This window comes from Phocoena phocoena, chromosome 16, assembly GCF_963924675.1.
Source record: "Phocoena phocoena chromosome 16, mPhoPho1.1, whole genome shotgun sequence".
Classification (NCBI taxonomy): Eukaryota; Metazoa; Chordata; class Mammalia; order Artiodactyla; family Phocoenidae; genus Phocoena; species Phocoena phocoena.
In genome coordinates this window covers 10,468,414-10,485,680 of record NC_089234.1, presented here as the reverse complement: position 1 = coordinate 10,485,680, position 17,267 = coordinate 10,468,414, and the positions used below count along the sequence as shown (strand labels likewise).

Here is a 17,267-nt window from a genome sequence, read left to right as displayed (position 1 = left end):
AAAGGATTTTTTTCTTGTGTGAGGTCTAGATGACCACATTTTTCTGTGCAGGGTAAGTGTTCACTCGTGGCATTCGGAGTAATTTGTGTTTTCCTGTTATTACTAGGCAAAGATTAGTTTCAGCCTTTTTTTTTTTAATGGTTTTGACCCCCTGTTAATGCATCTGTATTTGGGGTGAGTTAATTAATTATGTCACTTGAGGGAAAAGAAATATCTTTATCTTATTTTCCTCTATCCCAAAGCTTGTTGCAGGAGGCTGAGAGTAAATCTGAACTCAGTCAGAACATCTCTGCCCGGGAGCATTTTGTGTTTACCGATAATGATGGCCAAGTTTATCATCTCACTGTTGAAGGAAACTCAGTGAAAGATAGCGCTCGGATTCCACCAGATGTGAGTCCAACCTGTGATTAAATCTTCATTAAGATTTCTTATTAAAGTCCTTATTGGTTCTATATCCAGTGAAGCCATAGCTGAGTGTGAAAACTATCTCAGAAAAGTGTAATGTAAATAAACTTTACTAAGGAGCTATTATCACTGATTAAACTTGTTCCATACTGCTAGAGAATAGCATTATAACTGTTTCGATTAAATACTTAACCGTGTGTTACTCATTTTTATCACTGTAATAATCCATGAGGAATTATTTACATTTTATCTATGACAAGACTGAGGGAGAGTGAGTAACTTTCCCCAGGTTGCACAGCCTAGTGAGATGGCAGAGCAGCATTTTAAAGCCAGGTCTGTCTGTCTGACTCTAGTTTCTCTTCTTTCCATTTCAAGCATTACCCTGAAGGATTTGACTAAGATCTAGTATTATTTTTGGGTAATAGTAATCAGGTTGTAGGTATAAAAATATTTATTAATATTTACTAACATATATATCCTCCTGTGGGCTTGTGGAGTTCTCTAACCAAGGTTTTGTAGTTAATTGTGTCAATGTGTATCTCACAGGTTATTTTTAATGGATGGATGAAGAAAATGTTTTTGTTAACGAATAATACTATAACCGTTAACTGGAGGATGAGATGGTTTTTTAAATATATATATATTGATTTAAAATTGCCATCTAAAAATGGAATGTTGTAGGTGAATGCCAACCCTCATGAGGTTGCAGTGAGGATGTTGGCTGGGGCAGGGGGTCCCCTTCCCACATGGCTCACTCACATGGCTCTTAATGCTGACTGTGATGAGAGGCCTTGGTTCTTCCTCACATGAACCTCTCCATAGGGCTGCCTGAGTGTCCTCAGACATGGCAGCTCGCTTCCTCCAGAGCGAGTGATCAAAGAGCAAAAGAAAGCTGCAATGTCTTTTAGGACCTTGTTTTCAGAAGTCACATTTTCACAGTATGCTGTTGGGTCACTGTTCATTGTGAGAGGTGACTACCAAAGGACGTGAATACCAAAGGCAGAATCAGGTAGGGGGGTGGGCCTCTTAGGGGCTGGCTACCACATCTTCCTTATTAACAGCTTTAGAAGAATTGAGGGCATCCAAAAAACCTTCATTGATAAAAATTGAAACTAGCATGTGAAAGTGCTTTTCAAACTGTAATTACATTTTTACTGTTATATAGAACAATTCATATCTGAGACTTAGTAATGTCTATTTTAAACTCTCTAATATTGCCAAAAGTTTTCACTAGTGTGAAAATAATGCAAATGTGAAAAATTGATATTTGGTAATTATAAGTAGGAGCAGTAACTTTAAGTGTGTAGCAAGAAAAGCTACGGTTAAAGGGTATGGGCATAAGAGTTGCAGTGTAATGAGCTGTCCTCTGGAAAGTCAGTTTGCTTTCTTAGTAATATTCAGAGCTCCTCTAGACTCCAGAGAAGGACCCATCTGAACTCCGATAGTGGCACTTGCAAATAGCTCAGTCTCTTTGTTTTCTAATCACGTCACATTTGAGATTAGAATAGAAATAATCCAATAATTTTTGAGATTCTAGTTCCCCCCACCCTAAAAAAAGTTAAAAATTTTTGAACATTAGACACATGAATTTTTCTCTTTGTAACTGCTTCTTTCAGGATTATTGCACCACACAGCTACACTGTTTTATGGAGATCTGAAGTCAGGATATAACAAGTCTCTATTCTGCCTGCCAGATCATTTTATTCCACAGCTAGAAGCAGCTTCCTCAAGGAATGACCATCCTAATAAGGATCCAGCCTTATTAGTGAAATTAGTGCGTATTTTAGAGCAGATTATTTTTAGGGAAAGAGAATTAAGCATCTACTATATAAAACATGAGAAATTGGTTTTGGTTCATTATTTTTATTTGCAGTAATCAAAATATTTTTCAATGACTAATAAATATGTAGAATTTAGGCAGAGGTTTTGTTTGTTTATTTATTTATTTATTTATTTGCGGTAAGCGGGCCTCTCACTGTTGCGGCCTCTCCCGTTGCGGAGCACAGGCTCCGGACGCGCAGGCTTAGCGGCCATGGCTCACGGGCCCAGCCGCTCCGCGGCATGTGGGATCTTCCCGGACCGGGGCACAAACCCGTGTCCCCTGCATCGGCAGGCAGACTCAACCACTGCGCCACCAGGGAAGCCCTGTTTGTTTATTTTAATCCAATATTTATCTTACCCTCCTCCCAAATGTAAAGTGTTAAACATTTGTTTTGAGTTGAAACTTCCCCTGAGTTTTGGCCCCAGAACTAACAGTATATAAAAATGGAAAAGAAGCAGAAAGCTTGACATTTTAAATTATGTTCTCATGGAGAGTTTATAGTTGACTGACTGCCTTTATTCAGAAAACCAGAATAGCAGGAGAGAATGAATATCTTTGCTTTGCTGCCAGCCTTACTTCTGATCTTTTGAACATCATATTTTACACGTAGGCAACATATCGATGTCAACTAATAATACTCTATCATAAAGTTTTAAATCTTACACTGGTTCTCTTGGGATTATTTGGAGCCACAAAGCAAGTTTGTGCCACATCCTCTGAAAGCACCTTAGACTTTCCATATGGTTTATATCCCATCAACAAGCTCTTAGGTAGAAAGGTCTGAGTTGTTTAATTGTGCAGTTGTATTAATACATCACTTGTAATTCTAAGCTGGTAACACTGCTTTCTGGGCAAATTTAAACTTTAATATTCTAATATTTAGAAGTTAGAAACTAAGATTATAAAATGTAAAAAAAAATTTAAGACTGAAAAAGTAAATTTAAAGGCAAATTCTTAAGCATTCTGTTAATATGGTCAGGAGAATAGAAATAAGATCTTTATACTATACAGAACTCTATTTAACATAGCTTTCTAAGTTTTTTATTAATTGAATTCATTAAAATACTTAATCCAATTTTTTCTTCTGTTTCTTGACTAACATTATGATTTACACAGTATTTGGTGTGTGTGCAAGTCTACTAATAGCCAATTTGGCAAACCCTTGGAGCTTTCCTCCTTCTTACTATCGATGGCATGAGAGCTAAACACGTGAAGTTTTACATTGTTCTATAAATTAAGAAACAAGATTTCTTTTAATATAAGTAGAGAATAAGTAGAAAAGTAATTGAGCAATAATATTATTTAATAGCTAACATGTATTGACTGTTTACTCTGTGGCAGGCATTGTCATAAAGCCTTTACCTGTAGAAATTTATTAACACTAATAGGAACTCCTCAAGTTCTGTGAGCTTACCATACTTTATTGATGATAAATTCTAGACACAGAAAGATTAGTAAACATGCCCCAAATCACACAGCAAATTAAATGATAAAGCTTGGATTCACGCCCAGGCAGCGGACCCCAGAGCCCAGGCTCCTCGGCTCTCCATCACATGACCTCTGTGCATGTGTTAGATCTTGAAGCTCCTTTCTCCCCACTTGGATTTATTACAGTAGTGTTTCTTTCTCATACTTGTGTTTCCCTGTGTAACTTCTCTGCAGAGCTTTCTGTGAGTTCAAATTGTGCAGATGCCTTTAATACCCAGTATCTCTTCACCTTCCTTATTCCAGAAGGTATCAGTGAAGCTCTGGATCCCCTTTTTCTTCCTTTTTTTTTAATTGAAATATAGTTGGCATACGATGTTATGTTAGTTTCAGATGTACTACATAGTGATGGATCCTCTCTTTCAACAGGAAAATTGCTGAACAATTAGCTGTGAAACAGCTTTAAGTTTCCCCCAGAATAGATTTATTTATCCTTTTGCAGTGAGGGATAACTTGGAGACAGGAGCTCTCTTGAAAGGGTGTCCTTTCCTTCTCTTTTTTTCTTCTTTTAATTTTCTTTTCTCTGAAGTAGTTCTCCCTCAAAAGACATCCCTTTTCTATAAACCTAGTTCAGATAACAATGTCTATCTAATTGAAATCTCCTGGTTCTTCCTAGTTGAAATCGAAATGCTAGGTAGCTCTCGTAGTGTCTGAACTCTGTTAGTGTTTGATGACGTTCTTACTAAAGCAAAACCATTTTTAATTAGGTTTTATTAAAATATCTTTATTATTTTATCACAGTTATTAAATAAAAATATTTCTCTGTTATGACTGCTTATAAGTGGTGAAATTGATGTGTATTTGTTGCTGTTGTTTTCTAGGGAAGTATGGGTAGTATTACCTGCATCGCTTGGAAAGGTGATACATTAGTTCTTGGAGATGTGGATGGAAATTTAAATTTTTGGGATTTGAAAGGCAGAGTATCCAGGTATGAGTCAAAAATGCAATCGTGTTATTTGGTTTAAAAAAAAAATCTCTTGGTATGGTTCCATTGGAGGCTTGTGACTTGGTAATAAGCAGGGTCACCAAATATGGTCATGTGGAGCTTGGACCATTGGGTCTCTTGTCACTGAACTTGGGAGGAAGGGCCTTGAGCCAAACTCTGGAACATTCATAGAGGACCCTTATCTGCAGCTGGCTCATGCAGAAGTCCTGGGACACTATTCCAGCCATTGTTAAAGAGCAGACACTTTCTCTTATACGTGGCCCCTGTCCCAGAAAGCAGAGATTCTCCTGTCACATCACTAGACCTTGTCAAAAACAGAAATAGAAAGAGACATTGGACATATCTCTTGATGATGAGATATTACTCTACTTCATATTGGTGTTTTGGTTTTTGTTTGTTTGTCCTCAGAGGAATACCTACACACCGAAGTTGGGTGAGGAAGATTCGTTTTGCCCCTGGTAAAGGAAACCAAAAATTAATAGCAATGTACAATGATGGAGCTGAAGTATGGGATACTAAAGAGGTAGGCCCAGCTCCACGTGGGTACACTGCAAATGAAGCTGCTGGCCACAGGAACTATGTATATTTTTCTTCCTTCTGATTCAGAAATGAAAACTATGTAATGGGTTTGTCAAGCTTATTAAAAGTTTTCTTCCTTTAAAATTTTTCTTTCACAGTATTTCTGTTTTAAAGGTGATAGCTCAACAGATTTTTAATGTTATCACTATCTTTGGGACCTTTAAAATGCAGTCTGCATGTGGAAGGTAGACTGCCAAAGACTGTTCAGTTTTGAACGTAAACTGGACCTTTGCCACAGGCGCTGTCTTTCCTTGACTGTTTAATCCAGAATGATTAACATCTTTCTTTTCTTTGTGAAAGTGACAATCAAATTCACTCTTGAAGGTTCAGATGGTGAGCAGTTTAAGAAGTGGAAGAAATGTAACCTTTCGGATACTGGACGTGGACTGGTGTACATCAGATAAAGTGATCCTGGCTTCAGATGATGGGTGTATCAGGGTCCTGGAGATGTCCATGAAGTCCACCTGTTTTAGGATGGATGAACAGGAGTTAACTGGTATGGAGTTCTAGGGAAAGGATGCTTGGAAACCTGTCTTTATTTTGCACCAGCTGCTCTCTTCAGGGGAGAGAGATGCTTCTGTTTCATCTCAGTCTTGCTTTCTAGGAATCTGAGTTTAAGAAAATATTATATATTAACTTAAAGCTTGAGTGTTTTTATTGCTGAGATGCTAGACTCTTTGTAACTGCAGACGTCAATCATTCCCTGACTCTGGTTTACCAAGCGCCCCTTCCTTGACCCTTTTCTGAGTGCTCTGTCAAAAGATCAAAGATGTTTACATTTATAAAAATGGCTTCCTCAGACTTTAGGAGAACTCATTAGAGGACATAAATCTAGTGATAAGGTGCTGCTGGCTTTTTAATAGTGAGCCTTATATCTTTCTCAACCATGCATCATGGAGAAATCACTTTGGAAAGTGTTCTGAGTATCATGAATTTTGATGCCCATCTTATGGCTTGTTAAAGGGCCAGTCAAAACAAAATTAGATGATTGCACTACCTTACCCTTTTTTGTATGGTTTTGTATGGTTTATGCTTTGAGACTTTTTTTTCCAGAATGAAAAATATTTTAGCAAAAATAACTGTGACTGTAAAAGAAGGATGAAAAGTTTGTGAATGCACCCATCAATCTACTTGAAAATCAGACTTCCTTCATTAAGTTTTCTCCAAGCATATATTTGGTGTATACTCTAAGCTATCTGATCTGTAAAAAATTTCATTAGAGAATTGTTTAGTCATTTATTGAGTTTCATCTTAGAAACTGTCAGCTCTGGGAATTGTCTATACCTTTGTAGAGTCAATCTTTGGCACATTCAGAGGCAGTAGTGTTTTGAAAACCTGCCCCTTCATGTTATATTTGTGCTTGAGGCACTACCAAGTTGTTGTTCATGTTGGCTGGGCTACCTTACATTAGGTGTGCTTTTGTTTTTGTCACTGTCCCACCCTGCCACTGTATTTGGGAACCACCATTTCTTATTCTGTAACCGTATCTGCCATCTGCTGAGGCAGAAATTGAGCATTGCATTCCCATATCTGTCCTTGAGACACCTGCCAGCTCTGCGGAAGTAACAGGACTTCCTCCTAGGGAAGGACAAGCATAGATACTATTTTAAACATAAAGTTATTAAGGAAAATGGAGGGAATTTCAAGGATGATTTTTCTTTTAGTTACTAATTCTAGGTAAAGAAGTGTGCAAATATAATCTAAATGTTTGAGAAGCTTTTCTTTGACCTTTAACTTAAAATTTGTATCTAAAAATCTCCATAGCCAGGGTACTTATTTTTAAATTAAACTGACTCCAGAATTAGAGCCCATCATTAGCACATGTTTAATACCATACCCGAACGGCTGGCATGCAGCCAGATTTTAGATTACATTTTTCTTTTAAAGTTTTCCTAATACTAAAAAAAAAAAAAAAAAAAATTATTCCTATCCAATCTCTGTTGGTGTGACCTCAGCCAGAAAGGGAAAAATTTTTAAATAATAATGGGGAAAGGACAATAAAATTGTGCATATTTCCACATATTGAACTTTAAACTCAGAACAACACTCAATAAATGTTAAAGAATAAAAACTGGTGAGAGTGTAAATATGGAGTTAGGAAAAAGATGTCTGTGTTTGCTGCCAGATACATGCTGATTTGAGCTTGGAAAAATATCAATCTGTTTGATATAATATATTCCTATTCTGAGGAATTAGAAATGTATTTTGGACTTACTGATGTTGGATAAAAATAAAATCATTTGAGGTCATGTGCAGTGATATAATATTTAATATATTTTCTTCAATTCTCCTTGATGACAAGTAAAAAAATCATAATACATTGATTCAAATACGTTTTCTTAGAATAGCTTAGATAGTCTTCTTCTTCCACCTGGCCTTTATTTACATTTGTCTGATACCTTCCCCCACCCCCCATAAAGGGGGAGGTCAGACAAATGTAGAAAATTGGAAATTGGAATCCCTGTTTTTGAGTTGGAGAATCCTTCTTGCCCACACTGCCTATTATCAGGGGCATAAAATGGCATAAAACAATCTTAATATTCTTTTTAGCAGCATCTAAAAGGAATTCAAGAGTATGAGACTTTAATAACATTTAGTATGATGCTGTTGCCAAGCACTTTAAATAGTATCACTATGGTGTCAGAGACTCTTCAATCTTGCTTTCTTCCCAACTCTTAGCCCCTCTGTCGTAAGTAGTGATTACATTGAATATACTCTGAGTTGCCACCAGACTTAAACACCATTCTCTGCTGACTTCTCTGTAAACTGTCTATAGCTGAAGCTTTATAGTAGTATAAAATTTTACTTATTAAAAGCAAAAACTGTTTTCTTGTCTAGAACCCGTGTGGTGCCCGTATCTCCTTGTTCCAAGGGCCGCCCTCGCCTTGAAAGCTTTCTTATTACATCAGCCTTGGAATGGACGGTATTCTTTAGACATTTCTCATATGTAAGTTTTTTTGCATTTTTGTTTTCCTTTCCTAATTGATTTAAGATTGAAGGACACCCATGAACCTGTCTCCAGGGCCTATAGGGATTGGAACCTTAAAACCGAGCTGAGGCAGTAATGGCAGACACACTAAAAGAATCACTGATCTGCCTCTTGTCTTCACCCCTCTGGGGACTTTGGGGAAGCGTGAGCCTGTGGACAGCTGTGAGTACACGTGCTGCTCTCAGGTGGCTTTGTGGTAGTCTTACTGTCTGAACATGGGGCATGGCATACTGAGTGTGAAGAGGGCCAGTTGAGGCCAAGAGGAATTTGGGAACAAGATTAATTCTTTTAGAAGCAGCATGAAGGGGCCTACTTCAGAGGTATTTTATGTTTTATAGTCTGCCTCATTGCAAAAAAATATTCACATTATTAGTGGTTATTAGTTAAACTACCACAGGTGTTACAGGACTTATGCCATGTGGAATGCACAGATAGGCCTGGGTTAGGGGAATTAAAAAGATAATAATATGATGAGGTATCTTTTCTCCAAGAAGTATCTACTTAAAGAAATGAATGGTCATTTTGCAGAGCAGAACAAGCAGATTCCTTTAGTCATTGCTAAGTTCCTTATTAACATGAATCTAAATCTAATAGTTTTTAGAGCTCATTGATCAATTTTCTGGTTTCTTGAAGGCCAAGGAGACTTTCTGTACTCATTTCTTGGTTTTGACTAAATAACATAAAAGCAGACCTTAAAGATGATTGGTAGGTTCCTGAGTAGACTGTTGCTGTTTTGGTCTACAACCAGGTTTTTAACCAAGGACTACAAAGAAGTTATTTCTATATTAATACAGCTTTTTTTCTGGTGAAGAAATAAATCGTAAGTGAAATAAAAAAATTGTAAGTGAAGAGAAAATGAACTCATTTAAAATCTTTTCTTGGTACAGTGATTATCCAGAAAATGAAGAAATAAAGAATCTCCTTCAAGAGCAGTTGAACTCATTGTCTAAGTAAGCACTCTAGCTATGTTTTATTAGAAGATAAGAATATGAAAAAGAAAAGCATAATGATTTAGGCTTTTTAAAATTAAAATAAGCTTTGTTTTAGAAAATATTTAGTGGCCCACGGAGAGACCATTCTGTTCACAGAGGTGTGTTTCCCTTTAGAATCTTTGTCTTGTGGAAGTAAGGTTCAGATTGCTGTGCAGTGGACGTCTTATAGCTCAGCCTGCCACCAGCACAGGTCCCCTGCGAAGCCTCGTGTTAGAGGGTGTACACAGGGCGATTCTTGTGTGTCCACTTCCCTCTCCTAAAGTGAGCTCTCTGTGTCAGGAGCTGTGTGTGCACTATTCTGGCTAAGAAATTAACATGCTCCCTAGAGCCAAGAGCATTTAAAAATATGTACTGGGAATAATATTGGAAAGGAAGTAGAAAAATATGGGTCCACAAGGAGTTCTTGGTAAAACATAACATGTTTTTGCAATCTAGACTCTGCCACAAGTATTTTAATACTTAATAAATTAACGATAATAGAATATTTTATTGATGTCAAATTCGAAGTAATTACTTTATTGTTTTCTCTCTTCCAAGGTTAGCCTTTATGTTTAAATGGAAAAGAATAGATTTAAAGACTATCTTCCCTTCTTCCTGATTTATAAATATTCTATATTTGGCTATTTTAGAAATAGCAATTTATAAGAACACTAGCCTTTCTTCCTTAAATATTTTAATTTTTGAATACGTTCAAGAATAAATTCTGAATGCATCGTCTCTAAAGTATGTACTGTTCCTGATGATTATCAGCAAAATCATTTTATCAACAATGACATTCTTGTTCCTATAGTTAGACAGCTGTTCATACTTTTAAAAACATGAGCTGAACTGCTTCAAGAAGCAAGAAGGTGAATCACAATTAGAGCCTTAAGCTGTGGTGGTTGATGGGTACTGCTTCTCCAAACCTAGATACACTCTAAGCCCTGTAAGCTTTTGCAGTTTCAGGGTCACAGCAAAGTGACTTCTTTTGTAAGTTCTAAGCATACCCTTTGGGTAGGATGTTTCATTTTAAGAGTTACTGATTTATCTCCTTTGTTGTTGGATTCAAAAATGTTGTCTTGCCTTTGTCTGGATTCCTGTCCACAGTGACATAAAGAAACTCTTGCTCGATCCGGAATTTACTCTCTTGCAGAGATGCCTGCTTGTTTCAAGGTAACTCTGTTTGAAATGTTTTGTGTAAGACACAGGGAATTTCAGGTTAACTCATTTCTTTTATTAAGGTTGTTCGTTAAGACCAGACTCTTTCGGATTTTAGAAAATATATCAGTTCATCCTTTATAGTTGGCTTACAATTAATTTTGAAAGTAGTACTACAAATAGGAAAAAAAACCCCCACATTTTAAACATGAGATCTAGGCCTTCTCTATTGAAAAGACTCCCTCCTACAGACAGTGTTTTAAAATATCAGCTACAAAGTGCATAAATATACCTATATATATTGGTGTACCAATATTGGTATTAAATGTACCAATAACTTATATTTAGAAGTAATAACCTCTGCATTCTTACTGTACAGTAGAGTTGTCCCTTATAAAAAAAGACATTTCCCTCCACTCCCCAGAGAATAAATAGCATATGATTTCCACACCTTATCTAGTCAGTTATTCCAGAGGAACTTCTTCCTTAGTTGGTCCAGATTGAAAGGTATGCTAATGGCAAACCAGGTAAATAATGGCCCAGGCTTCAGAACCGTGGTGTTCCTCTTAACACAGAACAAAGGGGGATTTGGGTCTGAAGGGGCCTCATGCAGTCAGAGCCCTGTGCCGTTCGAGACCCAGTAACAGGGCTGGAGGACTTGCAGCTTCACCTCTTCCACCCAGCCCAGCACGTGGTCTTTCACATGCCAGCACCATGCTCCCAGCACTTGAAGCTACTGTGGGAAGCCCCCATCCAGGCCCCACTCTGCTGTGTGAGTTCAGTGGAAACTTTGGTTTCACCCTTGCCAGGCTTTATGGCGATGAATCGGAGCTGCACTTCTGGACTGTCGCTGCCCACTACCTGCACAGCTTGTCCCAGGAGAAGGCAGCAAGCACACCAGCTGCTAAAGAAACTGCTCCTCGAGACAGAGTGAACAACCCACTAGATATATGTTATGATGTGCTCTGTGAAAATGCTTATTTTCAGGTATTATGTTTCATACATTAAAAACCTTTAAAGCTCTGTCTTTGTAAGTATCTTAACCTTGGGAGACTTTCGCACTAAGTAAAGGTCCGTGTAATAGAAATGAGTCCCTTGGCACATTCACATAAAAAAGGATTGACTCAGTACTTGAAAAGCTCATAAATGCTTACAGAGTTTTTTAATAGACATTAAAATTTTATTAACAGTTCTAATTTTTTTTGGTCTTAAAATTTTTTTCAACTTGGTTCATTTTAATTTTCTCATTTTATTAATTTTCTATAAATAACAAACAGTTTACTTGGTTTAAATTTGCTGTTCTATATATATAAAGGTAGTTTCATAATTTTTTTAACTTCTAGTAGAGTACTAAATTACACAGAGATTTTTTTTTCCAGCTCTACTGAAGTGCCAGTTTCTGTAAGCAGGCAAACTTGCACACAGATTAGAATACATTTCAACATTTTTTCTTCTTAGATTCTTATTAAGCTGTTAGATTTCTATGAAGCTGATTAATAACCTCAGAAGTCAAAGTAATGTTTACTAAAATGACTTTAAGTATAATTTAAATAAGTCAAAAGTTTTAAAATCCAGCCTCAATTTTCTCTCTTTTATTTTTCTACTCTAGAAATTTCAGCTGGAGAGGGTTAATCTCCAGGAGGTGAAACGGTCAACTTATGATCATACCAGGAAATGTACAGATCAGCTACTTCTCTTGGGTCAAGTATGTCAGTTTTTATAACTCTTTTCATGTTTCAGGGAGTTCCTAGTTGATTAGTAATTTACAGCATTACTTATACCACACACACACACACTATATAGTGTTTCCTTAAAAGTATAAGTATAAATTATGCTTTCTTTCGAAATAAGACCAACAAACGTTCTGAGAAAGCAAAGATATATATGGTTAACCAGCTTGTAATTTTGGCTTCCATAATGTCACATGAGGCCTAACTAGTTTTGTTTGGTTTTGGTTTTGTGTCTTTGAATTGACTGGTGCAAAGCTTACATAAGCACCTGTATAAACCAGAATGTGGTTTTACATTTGTCCTAAAGAAGCAGTGTTGTACTTTTGTTCAACTTGTGTATACGTAAACAATTGTTCACGAACATTTTTGAGAAAAGTCCTCTTTAAGCTGAAAACTTCAGTGTTCCAAATTATGAATTTTAAAAGGTTATGTTGGAGGAAAATGGCCTCGTAATTAGAAGAACTGTTTCTCTTATTAGACAGACAGAGCTGTGCAGTTGTTATTGGAAACAAGCGCAGATAACCAGCATTATTACTGTGATTCACTGAAAGCCTGCTTGGTCACAACTGTCACCTCGTCAGGCCCCTCCCAGAGCACCATTAAGCTCGTGGCAACTAATATGATTGCCAATGGGAAATTGGCAGGTAAGGCATGTTTTGGGGTATATTCGTTAATACTCTGGAAAATCAGACCCACTCCTGGAAAGTAATTGGTTATTAGGGATATTTCTTTCTTTTTTATATACACTGGAGAAAAGTGGAAAGATTATTGCTAGCAGTTGATAAGATGACCATATAATTTAATCATCTAGACCAGAGTGCTTTTTAAAGAGTAAGTGGGGCACTATTAATAATTGCCAAGACAATAGGCATAAATTGGATAAACCTGGGCACCCTAAATGCTGAAAACCAGTGAGTGAGGTAGGCTTTACTTGTTTGTTTTCTGGACTGTGTTTGTACTTCCAACCCTGTTTGTCTGAGTGGTAACATTGTAAAGCCCTATTTTAATATTTTATTTTAAAATTTAAGTCAGTAATGTCTCCAATAGGTAGGTATAAATGTCCAAGACCAGGTGAAGTCAAGTGGTGGTTTTACTCTGTAGTGACTTCAGGGAGACAGCTCCAGTGTCACTTGTGGGGCTGCTGTTTTGTCTTCCAGAGGGTGTTCAGCTGCTCTGCCTGATAGACAAAGCTGCAGATGCCTGCCGCTACCTGCAGACCTACGGCGAGTGGAGCCGGGCAGCGTGGCTCGCCAGAGTAGGTGACTCTAGGAGGTGCCTTGAACACTTGGGATAGAAAGTTCAGTCTTGAACTTTGGACTCAAGATTTAGAAGCATTTTTGTGGCTGCAAAGCGGCTTTGCGAATATTTTCTTGCAACTTTCATCCTCTTATTCTTTGAGTATAAATTACATTTCTTATTGCGAATTGGAGGTTGCGTTCGTAGCAATTAAGTGAAAGCAGCTGCCTCCTCTCCCTACTGGGGTGTGAGCCCAGACTCAGCCCAGAGGTGTTGCCAGGCCTGTCGGTCCCGAAGGTGTGGGTCCCCGTCACTGCTGGTCGTGATGCTGCTGTATCAGGGGGTGTGTAATAGAGCAGAGCCGAGCTTTGTTTCATAGGTACAGATCCCATTTCGATTCAATTCTTTTCCCTTCTGTAGTGCAGGATGTCTCTGTTTTTAACGTGGGCGTCTTTCCCAGGTCCGTTTAAATCCAGAAGAGTGTGCTGATGTTTTAAAGCGCTGGGTTGACCACCTTTGCTCCCCTCAAGTGAACCAGAAGTCAAAGGCCCTCCTGGTCCTCCTCTCCCTGGGCTGCTTTTCCAGCGTGGCTGAGACGCTTCACAGGTAAACCCAGTGTCCACGGCTGGTCAGGACCACCCGGGATTAACCACCTTACGCTGTCCTGAGGCTCTGCCGGGTGGAGGGTAGTCCTCAGTGTCGGGAGTGAAGGGAGAAGCATACATTTTAGGTTTATTTAAAAAAGAAACCTAAAGGGATGGAACAGTCTGTTCTTCATTTGGTCTAGGAACTGTGTTATTTTCCTACCAATATGCTAGTCACACCTAACAGGTACCTGTTTAAAAAGAATTTAAAAAGTCTTCAGAGAATTGGGGACAATTCATCTTTGAGTAGAGCAACTGAGATGAAGGCTAGAAGGCAGTAGGAAGGGTGAAGAAAGTGTGGCGAGTTGGAGGTGTCCCCTCTGAGAACCTTGAAGGGTAATTAATACTCATCACTTGTTATAGGACATTTTATTTATTTAAAATCTAAGGGAGGTAGGTTGAGGCAAATACTACAAAAGCTTACTTGTTAAATCTGGGCAGTGGGTACGTGGATACTTGTCCTATCTCTGTAGATTTCTGTGAAATTCAACGATTTCACAGATTTTTTTTAAGTATTAATAAAAAAGAGTGGGAGGTTGGGGCGTGAGAATTCTCCCTTCCTTTCCTCTAAGCCGGGGCTGAGAACGGTGTGACTTAACGCAGCACTCGGGCTTCCGGGGAGAGTGTGTACAAGTCTTTACATAGAAACACACCCTGGGACGGTTCTCTCAGATACCATAAATTACAGCACCTAACTCGCGTTCTGTTGAGCAGCATGAGGTACTTCGACAGAGCGGCTTTGTTTGTGGAAGCTTGTCTCAAGTACCGTGCGATTGAAGTCAGCGAGGACACAGATATCCTTTGCCGGGACATGTGTGCTGAGGAGGAAGCAGATGCCGTAGCGGGTTTTAGAATCTCTCTCGGTTGTGCTGCCGGGGAAGAGCTATTCTATCGAGAAAGATCTGTATTCTGACCCTCCAGAGCCAGGAAAGAGGGAGAAACGAGAGGGACGGAATCAGAAAGAAGGTTGTTGCACCACCGGCATCAGCTGTGAGATAGACGGAGGGTCAGGAAGGGCTGTAAAGGGGAGGGAGCCCGAATTTTGTAATGTTTTGTTTGAACTTAAAAAGAAGATAGAGGAAGACTAGTTTAGGAAAGGTAAAGGAGGCTGCTACTGGAATAAATGCATATTGGAATAGAATAAAAAGAAAGACTTGCTGTTATCCATAGGGACAGTCTAACATGGAACAAGACACAGCAGCACTTCAGAGAGACGTGTCGTGCAGGCAGGTCACTGTGGTCCACGTATGACCAGGAGCATTTCAGTTCTTCTACACGTCACTTGAGTCACATGTGTTTCTTTGAAAAGAATGAGCTTGAGAATCCAACTCCCAGGTCCTTGTTTTTGCAGAGGCCTTGTTGTTATATCATTGCACTTTTTCTTGAATTGTTACATTGTGGCCTCATTTCTACATGTCACGGTTTTGATTTTCTGTATAATTTTTTACAGAAAATTAAGCTGAACTCAGTGTCATATATCTAGGCACTGGGGAAGTTGGCTCTAGTTTGAAGGAGCCATTTTGGATATCAGAACACAGTGGAACAGGGCTGTCTAAAATCCCAACACCCAGCTATCTGGAGCTCTTGCCTTGGGGCAGGCTTTGTAAATAGAACCTCTCAGTGAAGCTCATCTGCCTCTTAAACCACCAGCCTCTCCGACTTTCAAATGGCATGAGGGTATGCACGTGAGTTTCACTTCTGTCATCCTTCTTTCTCCAGTCGTTAAGTGCATTTAGACCTTGGAGAACCTGGGAGGATGTTAGTTGGGTCTTGTAGAAGGACAGGCTCTGGGCTCAGCTGGTGCGAGTGCAGGGACATTACACACTGAAACATCGCCTCCCCCCGCCAGGAGTTGCCCTCCCCCAGGGAAGAGGTACGTGTGCTTCTCCCGTGCTGCCCTCCTGTGGACACTCCAGCAGAGCTGGTCATTGTTTCTGGCCTGTGGGCAGCTGGTGGAGCCCTTTTTGCCCTCCTTTTCCTTAACTGTGGTTTACAGAAACTCATCTCCGCTATATATGCGGATTATGCCCGAAGTTTGAAGAACCTCGGTTTTAAACAGGGAGCAGTGTTTTTTGCTTCAAAAGCTGGAGCAGCTGGCAAAGACTTATTGAATGAGCTGGAGTTTCCCAAGCAAGAACTGACTGAAGAGTGACAGGTCAGCATGTACCATGGCACGCGGCCTCGCGAGCAGTCGGCCGGGCGTTGGTCTGGCTGTGGACGGTCACAGCCCAGGCTCATGTCGATGCCGTCCCTGCCGGGGTCCTGTGGGCTGTTTCACTACATGTGCACAGAGTATGTGAACATTTATGCTGTCAGGAGCAGGTTCTAGGACCTGTATTTATCTCAGACAAAGATGGGAATGCTTCAGATTTTGAAAGTATAACATTTTATACTTTTGGAGACAGTTTTAAGAGTCCCTGGAAACACTTTTAATTTTTTTAAAACTTAAGATCCAAGCAACTGAATTGCTTTTCTCATTGACTAGATTTAAATCTATAGTAAAAGGAGTTTGTGAGACCTATTCTGAAATCTGTGCTTTGCCTGTGTTTATATACAGTCATTCCAGGTACAAACAGAGCAGAAACATTTAAGCAGTAAAGGTGACTTACCATAGCATTCCTTGTTTTCTTACCTTGAAAACAGAACTGTTGATTTCCTGATTTAGGCAGTTGCTAAATTTTGTAATTTCAGGTTCATAGGCTCATAGAGAAATTGTAAGCTTTATGTTTTGTTCCAGTATGTGGAGTCTTGTATATTTTGGATTTTAACTCCAGTGATGTGTTACAGTAACCTCCTCTCTGAAGGCACTGTTCTTTAATATTCTTTGTTTTCTTCCAATGACTGAACTATATGAGGTGTGACTGTTATAAATTATTGCTAAAAATTTAAATGTGTATAATTTACAGAAACGATAAATAAAAAGGGACTTCATCCCAGCCAGGCCTTTGTGTTCTCTGAGCTGCTGCGTACCAGGCCGGGTGCTGGGCTGGTGCCTCAGGAGTCCGTCGAGCTGCCGGCCCTCCAGCATCCGAGCCGCTTTGCTGAACCCGGAGAACCTGGGCTGCGGGGGCTCGGGCCCCAGCATAGAGCTGCCTCTGAGTTCCTGGGTGGGCAGGGCTCGGCCTGTGGCTCTCAGAGGTGAGGAAATGGCCTTCCTGTCTTCTCCTCCTGGATGTCCACAGTGGCACGTATCGTGACACCCACCAGGAGGTGTTTTTAGATAAAATCGTAGTCTCTACCCTTAGATATCAATCAGTCTGCCCCATCGGACAAGGAACTGAGATCCATGGAGAGGAAGAGCC

At 39.2% G+C, this 17,267-nt stretch overlaps 1 protein-coding gene across 1 annotated transcript in view; it reads left to right on the top strand.

Moving 5' to 3' along the window:
- The window catches only part of WDR11 (WD repeat domain 11), a 54,680-nt gene extending 37,779 nt beyond the window's left edge, over positions 1-16,901 (top strand). Inside the window, exons 16-29 of the mRNA XM_065894092.1 lie at positions 243-390; positions 4,534-4,640; positions 5,067-5,181; positions 5,562-5,733; positions 8,076-8,184; positions 9,114-9,176; positions 10,305-10,370; positions 11,165-11,342; positions 11,965-12,060; positions 12,564-12,729; positions 13,243-13,340; positions 13,782-13,927; positions 14,680-14,759; positions 15,960-16,901. Coding sequence (XP_065750164.1) covers positions 243-390; positions 4,534-4,640; positions 5,067-5,181; positions 5,562-5,733; positions 8,076-8,184; positions 9,114-9,176; positions 10,305-10,370; positions 11,165-11,342; positions 11,965-12,060; positions 12,564-12,729; positions 13,243-13,340; positions 13,782-13,927; positions 14,680-14,759; positions 15,960-16,117 — 1,702 coding nt within the window. The 3' untranslated portion in view covers positions 16,118-16,901. The remainder of the gene's footprint in view (positions 1-242; positions 391-4,533; positions 4,641-5,066; positions 5,182-5,561; positions 5,734-8,075; positions 8,185-9,113; positions 9,177-10,304; positions 10,371-11,164; positions 11,343-11,964; positions 12,061-12,563; positions 12,730-13,242; positions 13,341-13,781; positions 13,928-14,679; positions 14,760-15,959) is intronic.
- The last annotated feature ends 366 nt before the right edge of the window (positions 16,902-17,267 follow it).